The following is a 21188-nucleotide window of genomic DNA, read 5'->3' as shown; positions in this document are numbered from 1 at the left end:
AGCCTCCTGCCTCAGCTTCCTAAATGCTGAACAGGCATGAGCCACCACACCCAGCGTAGCAGACAAGGTTTTTAAAGCAGCTAAATAATTATGGACATAAAATATGGCTCATAATATATTAACAAACAAGAAATCTCAGGAAGAATGCCAAATAAAGCAAAAATTCTGAAACTGAAAAATACAATACCTAAAATTCAAAAATCATTGGGTGGGCTTAGGGTTAACACAGATTAGAGGAGTCTGTGAACTTGAAGACAGATCAACAGAAATTATCCCATCTGAAGAATAGAAAAAAAACAGAGTAAAAAAAATTCAATGTAGCTTCAGTGTTCTGTTGGACAATACCAAAAAAGACTAATATATAAGCAACTGGTGTTCCAGAAGGAGAGAGAGAGAATGAGGCAGAAAATAAAGAAATAATGATTGAAATTTCCCTACATTTAATGAAAACTGTAAGTCCTAGCACGAAAAACTTTTAAAAAATACCCTAGGCACATCATAGTCAAATTTCTGAGAACCAATCTCAAAGAGAAAATATGAAAGTAGCTACAGAAAAGTGACATTACTTACAAGGACACAAAGATATGAAGAACTTTTCAGAAACAATGGAGGCCAGAAAATAGAAGAAAGGCATTTAAAATGCTTAAAGGTTAAAACAAACAAAAAAGCCAACCCAGAATTCTATGTCCAGTGAAAATATCCTTCAAGAATGAAGATAAAATAAAGATATTTTCAGATAAATGAAGAGTAAGATAATTTGTCACCAGCAGACTTGTACTATTAGAAGCACAAGAAAGAAAAATGAAATTGCTTCATGCTATACCGTGAGGTAAAGATTCGGGTAATCCTTCTCAGTGACAAGCTTCACTTCCTGTTACATCTCACCAACAGCTCTAGATTCAGTAGTCCCTAGATCCATTACAAACATTCATGCCTCCATGTTTCCTATGCCAAGAACACTTAAGAATGGAAAGCTGCCAGGCGCTTAGCACTTTGGGAGGCCCAGGTGGGTGGATCACCTGAGGTCAGGAGTTCAGACCAGCCTGGCCAACATGGTGAAACCCTGTCTCTATTAAAAATGCAAAAATTAGCCAGGTGTGATGGTCGGAGCCTGTAATCCCAGCTACTCAGGAGGCTGAGGCAGGAGAATCACTTGAACCCGGGAGGCAGAGGTTTCAGTGAGCCGAGATGGAGCCATTGCACTCCAGCCTGGGTGACAGAGCGACATTCTGTCTCACAACAACAACAAAAATAAACTCAGAATTGCTCTTTGTTGCTTAAAGTGAAATATATACATTGTGGTTTATTTTATTTTATTTATTTATTTATTTATTTATTTTGAGACAGAGTCTTGCTCTGTCGCCCAGGCTGGAGTGCAGTGGCACGATCTCGGCTCCCTGCAAGCTCTGCCTCCAGGTTCACACCATTCTCCTGCCTCAGTCTCCCAAGTACCTGGGACTACAGGCGCCCGCCACTATGCCTGGCTAATTTTTTTTTGTATTTTTTTAGTAGAGACAGGGTTTCACAGTGTTAGCCAGGATGTTCTCAATCTCCTGACCTCATGATCCACCCACCTCGGCCTCCCAAAGTGCTGGGATTACAGGTGTGAGCCACCCCGCGCCTGGTGCGTTACATCGTGTTTTATTAAGATATCTGGCCGGGCGCGGTGGCTCAAGCCTGTAATCCCAGCACTTTGGGAGGCCGAGACGGGTGGATCACGAGGTCAGGAGATCAAGACCATCCTGGTCTACACGGTGAAACCCCGTCTCTACTAAAAAATACAAAAAACTAGCCGGGCAAGATGGCGGGCGCCTGTAGTCCCAGCTACTTGGGAGGCTGAGGCAGGAGAATGGCCTAAACCCGGGAGGCGGAGCTTGCAGTGAGCCGAGATCGCCCACTGCACTCCAGCCTGGGTGACAGAGCGAGACTCCGTCTCAAAAAAAAAAAAAAAGATATCAACCCAAGCCACAATTTTAAAATTTGAGACTTAACAAATTAAAGAGCAATATTCCACAGAGATCAAAGGATCTGTGCTAAACCAAGAGAGATCTGTATTGTCATTACCTTAGCTTTCACTAGAATAAACTCCTGCTATGGTTTGAATGTGTCCCCGAAAAGTTCATGTGGTGGAAGTTTAATCCCTCTGCCCTCATGAATAGATTAATGTCATTATCACCGGAGTGGGTTCCTTATCACGAGTGGCTTTGCTATAAAAGTGAGCTCTCTCTGATTCTTGCTCTTGCCCTCTCACCATATGATGTCCTCCACCACGTTATGATGCAGCAGGAAGGCCCTCAGCAGATGTCAGCACCATGCTCTTGGACTTCCTGCAGAACTGTGAGCTAAATTATCTTTATAAATTAGCCAGGCTGTGGTATACTGTTACAGCAATAGAAAATGAGCTAAGGCAGCTCTATTACAGAGACCATTTCAAAAATTTAAGTATATACCTCAGCTAAGCAAGAGTACAACTTATTGGTGGACATAATCATTTAGCTATTCAACAAACACTTCAAACTCAGCGTGTCTTCTAACCAACATACTCTTCTTTCTTCTATTCCCAACCTCTTAGTGCAACTAGTCCCCATTTGGTCACCAAATCAGAAACCTGAAAGTCATCTTAGTTCTTCCTTTCTCCTTCACATTAAATCCGTAAGTTCAGCTGGTTTCCTCTTCTATTTATTTCTCAATCTTGTCCCATCCTTTTCATCCCTCTCTTCACTGTTATAGTTTATAACATAATGATTTTTTGCTAGACTATTATAATAGTCTTTGGTATTTCTGTATTTTAGTCATGCTCCTCTTATAGCTAACCTTCACAATGCAGTAAGTGCCAGAAAATATGTGCCAGAAAAGGAAGCCTTGAAACTTGATTGCGTTTAAAAGAAGAGGGAGGCATTCAGAAATAAGGAAAAACAGAAGCAAAAAGTACATCTGAGTGAGTGTAACATGAAAACTATTAAGCAAGCCAGAATGGGCAAAGTGCTGTATTTGTGGGGATATGATGGGATATGAATTGGGAAAAAATATTAAGCAACACAATGACAAAGATCTTGGTGAGCCATGAACTATAATTCAATTTCCCATTGATTCTCACATGCCAGGGTGATAATGGTTTGAATCTGTGTCCCCACCCAAATCTCATGTCAAATTGTGTGGTTTAGCACCATCCCCCTTGGTACTGTTCTTGTGATAGTGAGTGAGTTCTCACGAGATCCGGTTGTTTAAAAGTGTGTAGTATCTCCCTCCTTTCTCTCTTGTTCCTACTCTGGCCATGTGACATGCCTGCTCCCCTTCTGCATTCCGCCATGATTCTAAGTTTCCTGAGACCTCCCCAGAAGTTGAGCAGATGCTAGCATCATGCTTCCTGTACCAGCCTACAGAGCCATAAGCCAATTAAACCTCTTGTCTTTATAAATTACCCAGTCTCAGGTATTTCTTTATAGCTATGCAAGAACAAAGTAATACACAGGGCAACAAAAACTCTTCTGCCACAGACAGTATTCAGAAGGAGGGGAGAAAAAGAGAATCACTTGTGTAACAAATACTGAAAATGTTATGTTCCTATTCACTGCATGTGCAAACCTTTCCACTACAAAGCCTGCCAAATGGCAGTATGTTCAGAAACTGAATAATGCCTTAAAATAAAGAATTATTCAGCCAGAGACCTTAAGAGACCTTAATTATCTTTTTTTTTTTTTTTTTTTTTTTTTTTTTTGAGGCAGGGTCTCACTCTGCTGCCCAGGCTAAAGTCTAGTGATATAATCAAGTCTCACTGCAAGCTCAAATTCCCAGGCTTTTGTGACCTTCCCACTTCGGGTAGCTGGGACTCAGGCACATGCCACCATACCCAGCTAATTGTTACATTTTTTGTAGAGATGGAGTCTCACAATGTTGCCTAGGCTGGTCTCAAATTCCTGAGCTCAAGTGATCCTCACACCTCAGCCTACCAAAGTGCTAGAATTACAAGCATAAGCCACAGCACCCCGCCACCCTTTCACTTTCATAGTTCCATCTCAAAAGCCACTTCATTCTCTAAACCTTTCTGCCTGAACCTTTCCCCACTAATCGAATGTTACAGCTCTCTTACGGGCCTTCATAACCCTTTTACTTCCTTAGTTCTCACTCTTTTTCACTATGAATGTCAAATTACCAAGTTGGCCAAATGTAAATTCTATAACCTAAACTTTATCTCTACTGCGAATAACCTAAAATTACCACATTGTTAAACTTACTTGTGCTCCTGAGCTGCTAAATGGTGCTGGTATATAATGAAGAAATGATACTGGGAAGACCAAACTCACTCTCTACTTTTGTAGCTTTAGGCAGTTGTAATAAAGAAGGAGCCTGAGAGCTCTAAGAATGGGATGTGGAATCCATGTTTGGTTTTATCACTGCTTCTCATCCCTAAGGATCAGTCATCTAGACCTACAGCCATTTAAAATGGCTTTTGGAAGATACACTGAAATTCTAAAATGAGCAACTGAAAGAACTCAGTAACAATGGGTAAACATTTCTAGTATTATAAAAGTAAAAGCTAATTGGTATGACAGCAAGGAAAAATATACATATTAAATGGTAGATGTGATCACTCACCTGTCGAATCGACATAGTACAGAGAATATACAGGAAAATGAAGGAACAGTCTGTGGTGTCATCTCCCAGCAGATTTCGATGAGACAGTCCTTGGATATAAGAAAGAGGGGTAAAAGGAAGCTTTGCCACCACTCTACCATCAAATCTAAAGGAAAAAAAAAAACAAAGAATTGTTATTTTTGGAAGACTGACAAGTTTCTTTCTTCTAAAGAAGAATCTGGGACAGAAATAGAGCTTTAAGTCTCTGATCTCTGAAAAACAAAGAGAGGGTGACATGATAAAAATACACATGAACCTGATGTGCCACGATGTAAGGAAGAGCCTAGATTATTCTCATAAATCTTTTCTTAAATTAGTGGTTCTCAATTATTTTGGTATCAAGACCCCTTTACATACTGACAAATTATTTAGGACCCTAAAAACTTTGCGTTTATGTAGCTTATAGTTATTAATATTTACTGTATTAGAAATTAAAAATGAGAAATGTTTAATATTTATTTACATTTTTTGAGACAGAGTCTTGCTGTGTCGCCCAGACTGGAGTGCAGTGACACAATCTCGGCTCACTGGAACTTTCGCCTCCCGGGTTCAAGTGATTCTCCTGCCTCAGCCTCCCAAGTAGCTGGGATTACAGGTGTGTGCCACCATGCCTGGTTAATTTTTGTATTTTTAGTCGAGATAGGGATTCACCATTTTTGCCAGGCTGGTCTCCAACTCCTGACCTCAGGCGATCTGCCCGCCTTGGCCTACCAAAGTGCTGGGATTACAGGTGTGAGCCACCGCCTCCGGCCAGAAAATCTTTTATATCTTGTAAGTCATTTAATTATATGAAGTTGAACGTGCATGAGACCTTAAACCAGCAGCAAATCTGAGAAAACTTCTGATAGTTCTTTTTTTTTTTTTGAGATGGAGTCTCGCTCTGTCACCCAGGCCAGAGTGCAGTGGCACCATCTCAGCTCACTGCAACCTCCGCCTCCTGGTTCAAGTGATTCTCCTGCCTCAGCCTCCCGAGTAGCTGGGATTACAGGCGTGCACCACCACACCCAGCTAATTTTTGTATTTTTAGTAGAGACGGGGTTTCACGATGTTGGCCTTGATGGTCTTGATCATGATCTCTTGACCTTGTGATCTGCCCACCTCAGCCTCCCAAAGTGCTACAGGAATAGAAGCTTGTTATAAGGAACAGAAATTGGTGTCTAGGATAATAAAGAAAAAAATTGGGAAGAGAAAAAGGAAGGTGCAAAGAGAGAGATGATTTACAATAGGTGGATTATTTCTTTAAGTGCACTTACTCTATGACTCCAGAGGGTAGGACCACTGCTCACGAGTACAGATATAGGGAGGCATATTTTGGCCTAGTAAAAGGAATTATTTTCAAACTCTAAAAACTACTCAATAAAAGTACTAGTTATCTCAGAAACCACTAAGCTCCTCATTGTTGGAAATAAAGGATGACAAATTATCTGCTAGAGACATTACTGATGAGCTTTCTGTATTGGGAGAGAAGTTATGTGTTAAATGACTTTTAAGATCTCTTTCAGGCCGGGCGCGGTGGCTCACACCTGTAATTCCAGCACTTTGGGAGGCTGAGGCAGGCGGATCACCTGAAGTCAGAAGTTTGAGACCAGCTGACCAACATGGAGAAACCCTGTCTCTACCAAAAATACAGAATTAGCCAGGCATGGTGGTGCATGTCTGTAATCCCAGCTACTCGGGAGGCTGAAGCAGGAGAATCACTTGAACCCAGGAGGCGGAGGTTGTAGTGAGCCGAGATAGCGCCATTGCACTCCAGACTGGGCAACAAGAGCCCAACTCTGTCTCAAAAAAAAAAAAACAACGACAACAGAAAAAAACACTCTTTCAATTCTAAAATCCTGTTATTTCAACTTTATGTAAATGATTCAGGAAGAGATGTCAGAAAGAACAATGAGAAATAAGTAGCTATATCTAGTCCTTTTTCTGGCAATCTGGGAGTTCAAGTCCTTCCCTTCTTAATATTTAACCTTAGATTTTTTTTCCTTAAAGCATCTGCCAGCTGTTAACAAATTTTAAGAGTGTAAGGTTATTTTTGTTTGTTTCAAACAGGGTCTCGCTCTGTTTGAAGCTGGAAAGCAGTGGTGCAATCATGGCTTACTGCAGCCTTGACCTCCTGGGCTCAAAGAATTCTCCTGCCTCAGCCTCCCAAGAGGGTGAGATTACAGGGGCATATCACCACGTCCGGCTACTTTTTTTTTTTTTTTTTTTTTGTAGAGCCGTGGTCTTCCTATGTTGCCCGGGCTGGTCTCAAACTCCTGGCTTCAAGTGATCTTCCTGCCTCAGCCTCCCAAATTGCTGGGATTATAGGAATGAGCCACCACTCCTGGCTTACACAATCTTTTAGTATCCCTTTTAGTCTTCGCCAGGTGTGGTGGCTCATGTCTCATAAACCCAGCACTTTGAGAGGCCGAGGCGGGAGGATCACTTAAAGCCATGAGTTCGAGACCAGTCTGGGCAACATGGCAAAACCCTATCTCTACCAAAAAAAAAAAAAATTAGCCAGATGTCGTGGTGCATGTCTGTAGTCCCAGCTACTCAGGAGGCTGAGGTGGGAGGATCACTTGAGCCCAGCAGGTTGAGGCTGCAGTGAATAGTGATCACACCACTACACTCCAGCCTGGATGACAGAGCAAGATCTGGTCTCAAAAAGAGATGATCAAAGTTAAACTTGGAGAAATTATGTTAAAGACTGAATAACTTTTGTTCAATATAATCTAAACATATATTAGACTTTTAATTTCATATGCCAGTTTATAAAAATAGATATATAGCCTTTAACTTCTAGGTGCTGACAATCTAAGACACAATATTTTAAAAAAATGTACAGGGTACAAAGACCAGAACAAAAACATGAATACAGCACTAATATTGGTAAAATGTATTACGCGAACCTCCACTAGTTTGGGAAAACAAAACAAGCAAATAAAAAGGTATTGTTTGCCAGCATTCTGAATAAGAAAGTTGATGAAAATAATATACATAAAAATGAAAAAATAAGGCTGGGAGCGGTGGCTCATGCCTGTAATCCCAGCACTTTTGGAGGCTGAAGCGGGTGGATCATGAGGTCACGAATTCGAGACCAGCCTGGCCAATATGGTGGAACCCCCTCTGTATTAAAAATATAAAAATTAGCCAGGTGTGATGGCACATGCCTGTAGTCCCAGCTACTTGGGAGGCTGAGGCAGAAGAATTGCTTGAATGCGGGAGGCAGAGGTTGTAGTGAGCTGAGATTGTGCCACTGCACTCCAGCCTGGGTGACAGAGATAGACTCCGTCTCAAAAAACAAAACCAGAAAAAAAAAATAGCCTTCTTTCCTGCCAACACATCCTTTTATAAGAAACCTGATTATAATGAAACTTTCATATAATTTTCCTCCTTGAAGATACTCTACTTGACTTCTTTGACTTATATAGCTTGGAAGACCTATATCTCTCTCACTCACACACACACACACACACAGCATCTAGTATTTTATCTTATATTGATGAACTGCAAAAATAATCTAGCATTTCAATACTGGTCCAAGGTCTAATAACTTAATCACCAAATATTTGATAAGTACTTATTATATTATTAACTCTATTAAGGATAATGTATCACATATGCTTGCATATAGCTTTGAAAACCTCCATTCTCTAAAAATGTCATAAATATCATAGCAGTGATACGGGCATTCTCTTCATCTTGTTCCCATCTTTACTGCAGTATCTTTGGTATTTTACTTTCAAGTATTTAACCCTCTTCTGGTTGTTCTAATTCATTGCACATTAGAACTAGAGAACAGTGATAGAGAGAAAGGAAGGGAGGGAGGGAAAAGAGAATTTGGAAAAGATGACAATATTATTTGTCTGATCATATGATTATCTATCTAGAAAACTAGAGAATCAAATTAAAAGCTATGAGAGTTCAGGAAGATGTCCAGTTAGCAAATAAAATCCCAAAAATTGATAACCTGCTGGGCATGGTGGCTCACGCCTGTAATCCCAGCACTTTGGGAGGCTGAGGCGGGTGGATCACTTGGGTCAGGGCTCAAGACCACCCTGGCCAACATGGTGAAACCCCATCTCTACTAAAAATACAAAAATAAGCCAGGCATAGTGACGCATGCCTGTAATTCCAACTACTCAGGAGGATGAGGCAGGAGAATCACTTGAACCCGGGAGGTAGAGGCTGCAATGAGCCAAGATCATGCCACTGCACTCTAGCCTGGTCAACAGAGAACAGAGTGAGACTCTGTCTCAAAAAAAAAAAAAAAGATAACTTAATTACATACAGTAGTACCAAACTAGAAAATATAAAATATTACTTATTTGGAAAGAAACTACAGAAAATATATAAAATAGACTTGGCAGAAATACCATCTTTCTGGATAGGAATACTAAAAATTATAAAGGTTATTTAATAACTCAAAATTAATGTACAAATTTAATAAAATTTCAGTCAAAACTCAGAAGGGATTATTTTAGAAGAAGCTGACACTTGATTGATTCTAAAATTCATTTGAAAGAATAAGTGCCCCAGGAACAGTGAACAACACAGTTAAAAGAGAGTAGGTAGTAGGCAATGATAAGAAACAGTTTGAAAAACAGGCTGGGGCCAAAGCATGGAATGTCATGACAGCCAGGGTAAGGAGTCTCACTAAAATCAGTAATCAGAGTTGCATGGTGATAAGTGTGGACTTCAAAGTCTAAGAGACAGGGTTAAACCCCAGCTCAACATTTACTAGCTTGGAGACCTTGAGCAAGTTAAGTAACTTAAGAGTCTCATGTCCTCATCTGTAAAATAAAGATTAGAATTCTTATCTCAGAAAACTGTTAAAAGTAAAAGGGAAGGCAGGGTGCGGTGGCTCACACCTGTAATCCCAGCACTTTGGGAGGCCGAGGCAGGCGGATCACCTGAGGTCAGGAATTCAAGACCAGCCTTGCCACCATGGTGAAACCCCATCTCTACTAAAAATACAAAAATTAGCAGGGTGTGGGGGCAGGTCCCTGTAATCTCAGCTACTCAGGAGGCTGAGGCAGGAGAATTGCTTGAACCCGGGAGGTGGAGGTTACAGTGAGCCGAGATCACGCCACTGCATTTCAGCCAGGGTGATGCAGGGAAACTCCATTTAAAAAAAAAAAAAAAGTAAAAGGGTAACACATATAAAGAGTTTAGTACAGTCCCCAACATAGGTTACTATTTAATTAGTAGCAGATAATGTTACTAGGCAATGAGTAACAGGCTTCTGAGGATGGCTAACTTAACAATGTTGGATAGAGAGGAGACACCTGAGGGAGTGCAAGGAGGCTATTGTGATACCAAGCAAAAAGTAACAGCAGAGGAGAAAAAAGGAAATGATCATTGAAACTAGGATGGGAGCTGGTGCTAGGATGAATGAAAAGAAAGGAGAGAGGGATGAATGGATGACTACACAGAAAAAAGGGACTGTTAACTGAGAGGAAGAGAAGGTTGAAAGGTTCAGATTTAATCCAGTACATATCATTCAGTTTGGGACAGGACAGATACAGAGTAATGTCTAGTGAAAATAAGAGGGAGAGGAAGGGAAACAAAAAAGGTTTGAATTCTCGGTGATTAGAATTGAGTACCACTAAGACATATGGATGAGAGTGTTGCTTTCACAGGGAACACGACTGGTTCCAAGTAAGTTTCAAAGCTCATGGTTGACATTAGGGTTCATTCTTGGTGTTGTATATTCTATGGTTTTGGACAAATATATAATAACATGTTATCCACCATTATAGTATCATAAAGAATAATCTCATTGCCCTAAAGATTCCTCTGTGCTCTGCCTGGTCATCCTTCCCTTCCTCCTAACTCCTGGCAACCATTGATCTTTTTACTCTCTCCATAGTTTTGCCTTTTTCATACAGCAGGAATCATACAATGTACAGCCTTTTCAGAAGAACTTATTCACTTAAAAATACACATTTAAGGTTTCTCCATGTCTTTTCATGGCTTACTAGCTCATTTCTTTTTAGCACTGAATAATATTTCATTGTTTAGTTTACCACAGTTTGTTTATCCTTTCACCTACCGAAAGACATCTTGATTCCTTCCAACTTCTGGCAATTATGAATAAATAAACATCTGTGTACAGGTTTTTGTGTGGGTCTAAGTTTTCACTTTATTTGGGTTCACTTTCACTTTTTATTCTAAGTAAGTGTTTAAATTTTTTAGAAGTAAGTTTTTATATATTACTCATATAAGAAAATCATTTTGTAAAACTCCATATATGATTTTTCCCCCATATATGATTCTGACGCACACTCCTGGTTAAGGTCCACTGCCTAAGTTTTGGGAAACTACTGATACATAATAAGTCATTTCAAATCATCAGGGAAAAGATGATTTATTCAACTATGTGATATTGACAATGGTTAAAAACTTAGTAAAGTTGGAAACCAAATACCAAAATAAATTATAGATGAAACAAGTATTTAAATATAACAAGTAGGCTAGGTGCAGTGGCTCATGCCTGTAACCCCAACACTCTGGGAGGACAGAGGTGGGGATCACTGGGGCCCGGGAGTTCAAGGCTGCAGTGGGCAATGACTGCACCACTGCACTCCGGCCTGGGTAATGGAGTGAAAACCTGTCTCTAAATAAATAAATAAATAAATAAAATAGGAAAAAATTTTTTTCTATAATCTGATATGAGGAATGCATTACTTACATAATGGAAAAGAGTAACATCTTCAACAACAAAAAATATTTACCAAAAAAAGAGTTTAATAGCCTCTATATGTAAAAAACTCTTGTAAATAAAAACAAAAAATAAACGGCAAAAAAGAAGGCAGGGAGCAAGTGGAAGGAATGAACTAGGAACTTAACATTGGAAAAACATAGTAAATATATGAAAAGATGTTAAATCTCACACAAGTTATCAAAAAATGAAAAAATTTGAAAGAAATAATATTTTTCAACTATTCAATTGGCAAATATTAAGCAGTTATATCATAATTCCCAGTGATAAGTATAAGGAGAAAGATCCACTCACAAGTACTGATGGCAATAATCTAAAGATATAAATTAATAAAATCTTTCTAAGGAACAATATATACCAAAGTTTAACTCAAGAAATACTAGGATACACCCTAAGGGAATAATAAGTATACACTGGTATACATATTATCTGAAAAATTCTATATGATGATTAATAAAAAATTAGTTAAACAGAGTACATCCTGGCCAGGTGCAGTGGCTCACAATTGTAATCCCAGCACTTTGCGAGGCCAAGGTGGGCAGATCACCTAAGGTCATGAGTTCAAGACCAGCCTGGCCAACATGGTGAAACCCCATCTCTACTAAAAATAAAAAAATTAGCCAGGTGTGGTGGTGCACACCTGTAATCCCAGCTACTCAGGAGGCTAAGGCAGGAGAATGGCTTCAACCCGGGAGGCAGAGGTTGCAGTGAGCTGAGACTGGGCCATTGCACTCCAGGCTGGGCAAAAACAGCAAAACTCTGCCTCAAAAAAAAAAAAAGTCTTTATAATGAACATTATAAAGACATTTCAAAAAAGAATATGTTATAGAAATTAATATACATATCATGTTTTAAAAATTGCCCACAGATTTTGTGTGGACAAAATTATAGCAGGTTACAAAAACCATTCTTGTGCATTAAAGTTTATATCCAGCCTGGGCAACATAGTGAGACCTCGTCTCTACAAAAAAAAATTAAAAAATTAGCCTGGGCCAGGTGTGGTGGCTCACGCCTGTAATCCCAGCACTTTGAGAGGCTGAGGCAGGTGGATCACCTGAGGGCAGGAGTTTGAGACCTGGCCAACATGGTGAAAACCTGTCTCTACTACAAATACGAATATTAATCAGGCATGGTAGTGGGAGCCTGTAATCCCAGCTACCTGGGAGGCCGAGGCAGGAGAATCACTTGAACCCAGGAGGCAGAGGTTGCAGTGAGCGGAGATCACACCATTGCACTCCAGCCTGGGCAACAAGAGCTAAACTCCATCTCGAAAAAAAAAAAAAGAAGAAGGATAGATGAGTACGGAGATAGATCTTTAGTGTCCAGAATGTAACAAATATAAGAAGAGTATTTGAATAGTTGGAATTCTACCAATGAAGCTTACAGTTGACTATAAAACATTGCAGCATTTGGTTTGCCTGGTAATTCATGGTGGTATGTATCTGAGAAATGAGAGAAAGTATGACAGAGTGCAAGAGTACTGGGTTTAGAATTATAAGATAAAAATCATGTGATGTCAAGATATCTTAGACAAGGTATTTATTCTTCCAAAGGTACCTTCCAGCTCTGAAGGTCTGTGATATCAATAATGGTTAGTTAAGTGTAAATTTTATATTAAAAACACTTTGGACAACTTTTCTAATCCCTCATCTAGATAAAAATAATCATTCCCTTCTTTCTCCCTTACTGTACCTCACACTTATTTCTATTGTAATACCCATCAATGTACTCATTTTTTTATCTGTCTTTTCTTCCTATAAATTTTTGATTCTACTAAGGGCAAGGATCACATATTCGGTTTTTTTTTTTTGGAGATGGAGTTTCATTCTGTCACCCAGGCTGGAGTGTAGTGGTGTGATCTCAACTCATTGCAACCTCCGCCCCCCAGGTTCAAGCAATTCTCCTGCCTCAGCCTCCCGAGTAGCTGAGACTACAGGTTCACACCAACACACCCAGCTATTTTTCGTATTTTTTTTTTTTAGTAGAAATGGGGTTTGACGATATTGGTCAGGCTGGTCTCGAACTCCTGACCTCAGGTGATCCACCTGCCTCGGCCTCCCAAAGTACTGGGATTACAGGTGTTAGCCACCGCGCCCAGCCATTATATTCTAATACCTAGCACAGTGCCTGGCACAAAGTACACAGTTAACAGGTTGGAAGGAAAAGACAGGCTTGGGGAGGAGATGCAGGGAGAGGGAGAGTCAGACAGAAAGGAAGCTGGAGAAAAAGAGTAAGAGGAAGGGAAGGAAAGGGGGAGTGAGGAAAATTCTAATACCTGCAGTATAGTTCAGATGAGCTTTAGAAAGGTAATAAATGGACCAGGCCAGGCTCAACGCCTGTAATCCCAGCACTTTGGGAGGCTGGGTGGGAGGATCACTTGAGGCCAGGAATTTGAGACCAGCCTGGCCAACATGGTGAAACCCCGTCTTTACTAAAAATACAAAAAGTAGGCAGGCATGGTGGCGGCCACCTGTAGTCCCAGCTACTCAGGAGGCTGAGGCAGGAGAATCACTTGAACCCGGGAGGCAGAGGTTGCAGTGAGCTGAGGTCATGCCACTGCACTCCAGCCTGGGCAACAGAGCGAGACTCTGTCCTGAACAACAACAAAAAAAGGTAATAAATTACTATCATCTTTGGGTATTTTCTGTCAAACGCAGTTCCACAATTACTCTGGTCTGCTATATGCTGGTTTAGACAACAGTAATTTACCTTATCATTAAACAAGATTATAGTTATTAAGACTCTATTTTAAGAGGCAAAAGATCTTTATATGACTACCTTCATTTTGAAGCAGCATGTTAGTAAGCAACTGAAAAAAAGAGGGAACATATTACCTTCTCTACAGAGAACCCATAATGCCTAAGCCTTATGTCTTATACATAAAATACCCTCAATATTAAGAGGGTAAAAAAGATATTGTGTAATTATATTTTATAAAAATTAAATTCTGGCTGGGCGTGGTCGCTCACGCCTGTAATCCCAGCACTTTGGGAGACCGAGGCAGGTGAATCACCTGAGGTTAGGAGTTTGAGACCAGCCTGACCAACATGGTGAAACCCCGTCTCTATTAACGTCTCTACTAAAAATACAAAAATTATCCAGGCATGGTGGTGCATGCCTGTAGTACCAGCTACTCGGGAGGCTGAGATAGGAGAATCGCTTGAATGCAGGAGACAGAGGTTGCAGTGAGCCAAGATTGTGCCACTGCACTCCAGCCTGGGTGACAAAGCAAGACTCCGTCTCAAAAAAAACAACCCCAAAAAACAAAAATTCCCTTGATTTTGATGATTGTTTTGAATTTATATAAGAAAATGTCCTTAGGAAATATATAGAGAAGTAGTTATAGGAAACAGGGCATACAGCCTACAACATACTCTCAAATGATTAAGAAAAATACACAAATAATGTATGGATGAACACACATATAATAGAGAAAGAAAAGGGAGAAAAAGAAAAAAAGAAGTGAAGCAAAACATTAACAATTGTGAGTGTAGATAATGGATATACTATCCTTGCAACTTTTCTTTAAGTTTGAATTACGTCGAAATAAAATATTACCCAAAAAATTCATGCTAACCCATGTACAAATATAGAGTAATAGTTATTAGTCAAAAGCATATAAAAGGACACTCACATGGAATTGAACATTCCCATTAGGGCAGTAAAACAAAAGCCAATCGCAAACATGGATTTCATTCGAACCTGTAATGAGACAAACAAATTATCATTTTACACCAAAAAAAACACATCTAAAGCATATCTCAAAAGTTTTGGTTTCATGTCATTTTTTTAAAAAAGCACTCTTAGCAGTTCAAGACCAACCTGGCCAACATGGTGAAATCCCATCTCTACTAAAAATACAAAAAATTAGCCAGGCATAGTGGCAGGTGCCTGTAATCCCAGCTACTTGGTAGGCTGAGGCAGGAGAATCTCTTGAACCCGGGAGGCGGAGGTTGCAGTGAGATTGTGCCACTGCACTCCTGCCCCGGTATACACAGTAAGACTCTGTGTCAAAAAAAAAAGTACTCCTTAGCAAAAAGCTATAGTTGTATGTTGGCTAACCCACCCTTCACCTCCAATTCCTCTTCTTGCCACCCAGTGAGGAAGAATATTGGGGTGACTTTGTGGCCCAATTCTGGCCAATGAGTTAATAAGTACTGGCAAAAGGCCCTCAGTAAGTAAAAGAGAACTAACTATTGCACAGTTCAGGTGTCCTGTGTTAAATATATAGAAGTTAAGTGAAAAATTAATCAAGCTATATAATTAGCCTATATATGCTTTAGGAAGACATGCTCAAATAAAGCCTACTCGTAATAAATAATGAGGAAATTGGTAATGAAATCACTCTTCCTTATACTTCATGGTATGCCAGATACTGAGAACAAAAGGTCTCTTAAAGAACAGAAGAGCCAGGCACAGTAGCTCACACCTGTAATCCCAGCACTTTGGGAGGCCAAGGCAGGTGGATGGCTTGAGCTCAGGAGTTCAAGACCAGCCTGGGCAACATAGCAAGACCCCATCTCTACAAAAAAATACGAAAATAAACCAGGCATGGTGGCACACGCCTGTAATCCAAGCTACTTGGGAGGCTGAGGTAGGAGGAGCACAAAAGCCCAGGTGGCAGAGGTTGCAGTCAGTCGAGATAGAGCCACTGTACTCCAACCTTGGTAATAGAGCAAGACTCTGTCTCAAAAAAAAAAAAAAAAAGAAAAAAAAAAAGAATGGGCAGGGTGCAGTGGCTCACACCTATAATCCCAACACTCTGGGTAGCTGGGGCAGGAGGATCCATCACTTGAGCCCAGGAATTCAAGATCAGTGTGGGCAAGATGGCAAGACCTCATCTCTACAAAAAAACATTAAAAATTAGCCGGGCATGGTGTACTCCTGTAGTCCCAGCTACTTGGGAGGCTGAGACAGGAGGATCCCTAGAGCCCAAGAATTCACAGTGGCAGTGAGCTCTGATCGTGCTACTACATTCCAGCCTGGGTGACAAAGCAAGACCCTGTGTCTAAAAAAGAAACAAGAACACAAGACAGTAATAAAAGCCATTTATAATGTTCCAACTCCTATATTGGGATTACACATATCACCATAAAACCAAAGATTCAGCATTAACATAAGCAAGAAAAAGAAAATAAACTACTTCATTTGAAAACCTAAGAGGGAACTAAGAACTGTGTGAAGAGGACAAATTATGACCTCTGAGACAGTCTAGAAAAGCTACTTATAGTATTAAAATGGAGTTTAAGAGCAGGAGCATATTTTCACTTCCATGTGGTCCAGGAACACCCATGATATTATTTATAGCCTTCACAAGTGATAAATTTCTGAAAAGGTGAGTGCAATGCACTTGATGTAAATCAGTCTTTTGCTAAAAACATTATGTGGTTAACCAGAAAGTTATATTTAGGTCTCTTACCATTGATAGATCTCTGTTGTTATTCTTCAGTTTCTCTTCTTGTCTCTCTGCAATGAATTAATGAGATGGTTAATACATACAATGCTGAGCACAAAGCAGCTGTTAAATAAACTGTCACTGCTTGGTGATTACAAAAGTACTCTATCTCAATATCATCTAATAAGATGATGAAAACACCTGGGATAGTATACATTTTGTACTCAGAAGATTCAAATTCAGCAGAGCACCAAAATATTTCAATTTAAATAAATACAATCTTTAGAGTTTTTTTGAAATTACGTCTGGTATTAGATGTCTTAACTCTGTACATTAATATATACGCTTATGTTACGCCAATAGGAATTGCCAGTTAATTTGTAAGTATAACATAATGATTGTACTTAGATGTCTCAAATTAGTTATCCTTCTCTTAAATTTTCTCCCTTTTTTCAATTTCTCTAAAATGGCATATAGTCTAAAATTATAAGCCACTTGATAGGATGAACTTAAAATTCAGGTTCTAGCTGGGCAATCCCAGCACTTTGGGAGGCTGCAGTGAACACCACTTGAGGCCAGGAGTTCAAGACCATCCTGGGTAACATAGCAACACCCTGTCTCTACAAAAAATTTACAAATTAGCCAACCATGATGGTATGCCCCTGTAGTCCCAGCTACTGGGAGGCTACAGTGGGAGGATTACTTGAGCCCAGGAGTTTGAGGCTGCTGTGGGCCATGAACGCGTCACTGTGCTCCAGCCTGGGCAACAGGGTAAGACTCTGTCTTAAAATAAAAAAACAAAAAACTATGCATTCTCTAAGTAGTGAACTTTTAGAATACAACATCTATGAAATTTGAGAAAATTTCATGGAAAGAATAATCTGGAAATATGCAGAAGATACATTTATATTTAGAATGATTTATTTTTCCAATGTGACTAGCAAAAGGGAAAATTAAAAGTCAGAAAAGGAATACTCCAAAAATGGAGGTACATTTCTTGTGGCTATTGGAATAAACTAGCAGCAATGATGACATCCATCTGACCACAGAGTCAGTAGACCTTCAGCTAATCCAAATAACATAGAAAACGACCTAGAATGAATGTATAAATTCAGGGCCCCAAATATATTAAATTTCAAGAGCTTCCTCTCATATTTAAATCCAAGTCATGAAGAAAAAAGGCCAGGTGTGGTAGCCCACATCTGTAATCTCAGCTCTTTGGGAGGCTGAATTAGGAGGACTGCTTGAGCCCAGGAGTTCAACGGCAACACAGAGAGACCCCATCTCTACCAAAAACTTAAAAATTAGCCAGGCATGGTGGTATATGCCTATAGTCTGAGCTATCGAAGGAAGCTGAGGCAAGAGGAGTTAGGGGTTGCAGTGAGCCATGAACATGCCATTATACTTCAGCCTGGGCTGACAGAGGGTAACCCTGCCTCAAAAACAAACACAAAACAAAACAAGAAAAGAGATACTTATCCCACTCAGCCAAGCTTCAGAATGTCTGCCCGCCCTTTCCCACCCACCTTCTGGGGATATCTGCCTGGCATCATACCTTGTTGAAGGGTTAGCCTCATGAAGATTTATAACATCCTCTATCCTACTACTGCTGACCCAAGAGGCAGTCAAACCATAGGCTCTCCCATGACCTATGGCATAAAAAGATCAGCTGGACCAATTAGATTCCCCTCTCAGGAATTTATGCTAGAAAATTTTGGTAAAATAAATCAATTAACTATGGGAACAGAAATAGAAAAGTTATAATATAGTACTGGCTCCAAAACTTAATTTGCCTAAGAATTATATGGGCAGCTTGTTTAAAAAAAAAAAAGAAAAAAGTAGACTCCTGGGTCCCACATCCAGAGATCCTGATTCAGTAAAGTCTGGGAGTAATACTTGGAACGCTTCATTTTTCGTAACTATCTCAAGCAATATTGATGTAGGCAGTCTATAGATCACACTATGAAAATACTGAGATAGAACCCCAGGACACAAGCATCTGGAGCAGATATTCCTAAGGGGTTGGCGGCGGGGAAGGACACAGGGAAGGTTAGGTGAAGGCAAAAGCTGAATGCCAAAAAAATTAGTGAAATCTTACAGTGAAGATTCCTGTCTGACGTTTTCTCAAGACTTGCTCTGCTTGCAGGACTTGCTTTACCACGGTTCCTGCCTTCCTGGAACCACTTAGTTCAGCTTTGCCTGAGTTTCTCACCACGTATATCCTTCAAATAAACCCCTTATGACTTCTTTATTTGGAATACAACAAAACAAACTATATATAAAATTCATATACCAAAAGTAAATTCATTTTTCTTCTATAAGAGGGAAATACAAAATAGTCAAAACATTTGCTTCTGAAATTAAGAACTGGGAATATCAAATCTTCAGTTAAAAAGCAAAAGACACTTCCACTGCAGATTAATGGTTCTTTCAAGGACTGTTATCAAAGAGCTTCACCTAGTGAAATCAATGACATTTTGCTTCTCTGGAACACTGAATATTGCTGACTGCTTCCCTCTTACTGAAAACTCCCTTCTTTCAGTGCAGTGGCTTTACTCTTTATGCCCCCTTTTCCCCCAGATACTATATATATATACACATTTGTAAATAAGCTCAAGTGAGGAATCTGGGCCAAGAAAAAGTAAGGGTTAGATAATAACAAAACTATAGAGGATCCGTACATAAAAATACATTTAATTGGTCCTATAAACTTGCTGGAGATGAACAGCAAATCTCATTCTAGGCTTATCAGCAGCCAATTCAAAGGAAAACAAAAATCATTTTGAGCACAGTGTCAGTAAGATAAAATAAATCAATTACTTATGAGAACTGCTACTTTTCCTGACATTGAAAACTAATAGAAACAGTTTCCACAATTTCTTATCGAAAGACAATTGTCTAATGTTGCGGATGTTTTTGAATATATTCCATAGCAGTACTATAACAAAGTGTATGATATCTGGCTGAATTTTTCATAATAAGCCTAACAATGCAAATGCCAAGGCGAAATACAGTAAAAGCATTGTATGAAGTCCAAAATAATCCAGTTTAGGTTTACAGATTTCTGATAGTCTGGCTTAATCTAAGATTAAAATGTACAAATCTAGAGAATGGCTAGATCATCTTTCAAGTAATTCCTCATAAATATTACATCTCATAATTTCTAGTAAGATTTTGATAAGCAACTCTTCATAAATACTACTTCTTTTTTTTTGCAACAAAGTTTTGCTCTTGTTGTCCAGTCTGGAGTGCAATGGCGCGATCTCAGCTCACTGCAACCTTCACCTCCCACCTGCCGGATTCAAGTGATTCTCCTGCCTCAGCCTCCCAAGTAGCTGGGATTACAGGCATGCGCCACTATGCCTGGCTAATTTATGTATTTTTAGTAGAGATAGGGTTTCATCATGTTGGTTAGGCTGGTATTGAACTCCTGACCTCAGGTGATCCACCCAGACGTCTTGGTCTCCCAAAGTGCTGGGATTACAGGCGTGAGCCACCACACCCAGCCATAAATACTATTTCTTATAACTTCTGATGAGATTTTTTTTTTTGGGTGAGCAAACAATTCAGGGTTGCACTCCATGTTAAGATCATTTGAATTCAGATACTCTGTGTTGCCAATTTAAGGACAGAGGATAATCTGCCTTCCATTCTTATATCCCTCCTATTTTTTATAGCAAAGGTACTTGAAAGAGTTGTCCATGTTCAATGTCTTCATTTTCTCACTGTCTGCATTCTCAATGTCTGCATTCTCTCCTTCATCTATATGATCTGGCTTCTGTCCCCCATCATGCCACTGAAACCGTTTTTGCTAAAAGCACTAATAACCTCCATTTCTTAGACATTTACCATCATCATCAGGTCCTTCCTCCTCCCTGACACTCTCCTCTCAACTTCTGTGACACTACTACTTTCCAACTTATCTGGCAATACTTTTTCAGAACTTTACTTCTTCTGTTGTTCCTTAAATTTCTGTTCCTCAAGACTCTCGGCGGGCACGGTGGCTCATGCCTATAAGCCCAGCACTTGGAGAGGTTGAAGCAGGCGGATCACCTGAGGTCAGAAGTTTGAGACCAGCCTAGCTAACTTGGGGAAATCCCGTCTCTACTAAAAATACAAAAATGAGCCAGGTGTGGTGGTGCATGCCTATAGTCCCAGCTACTCATGAGGCTGAGGCAGGAAAATCGCTTGAACTCAGGAGGCGGAGGAGGTTGCAGTGAGCCGAGATCACACCACTGCACTACAGCCTGGGAAACGAGTGACACTCTGTCTCAAAAAAAGAAAAAACAAAAACAAAACAAGCAAACAAACAAAAAAGTACTTATCATCCTGCATAGTAATCATTTATTTTCTGGTCTATTTTCCCTCTCTAAACACAGTTCATAAAAATAGAATCTTTTTCTACTTTGTTTCTCCAATGCTGTTAGGGGTAACTGACACATACAGAGTAAATGT

At 39.8% G+C, this 21188-nt stretch overlaps 1 protein-coding gene across 1 annotated transcript in view; it reads right to left on the bottom strand.

The window, feature by feature from the left end:
* Nucleotides 1-21188, bottom strand: part of TMCO1 (transmembrane and coiled-coil domains 1) — a 96337-nt gene that overhangs the window by 11030 nt on the left and 64119 nt on the right. The window contains exons 5-7 of the mRNA XM_017863774.1: nucleotides 16758-16804; nucleotides 14973-15040; nucleotides 4597-4741 (exon numbers count right to left, since the gene is read on the bottom strand). Of these exons, the coding sequence (XP_017719263.1) occupies nucleotides 4597-4741; nucleotides 14973-15040; nucleotides 16758-16804 (260 nt within the window). The remainder of the gene's footprint in view (nucleotides 1-4596; nucleotides 4742-14972; nucleotides 15041-16757; nucleotides 16805-21188) is intronic.

The sequence above is a fragment of the Rhinopithecus bieti genome, unplaced genomic scaffold (genome assembly GCF_001698545.2).
Source record: "Rhinopithecus bieti isolate Rb0 unplaced genomic scaffold, ASM169854v2 scaffold_73632, whole genome shotgun sequence".
Taxonomy (NCBI): domain Eukaryota; kingdom Metazoa; phylum Chordata; class Mammalia; order Primates; family Cercopithecidae; genus Rhinopithecus; species Rhinopithecus bieti.
Note: the sequence above shows the minus strand (reverse complement) of the source record. Positions and strands in the feature narration are given on the sequence as shown.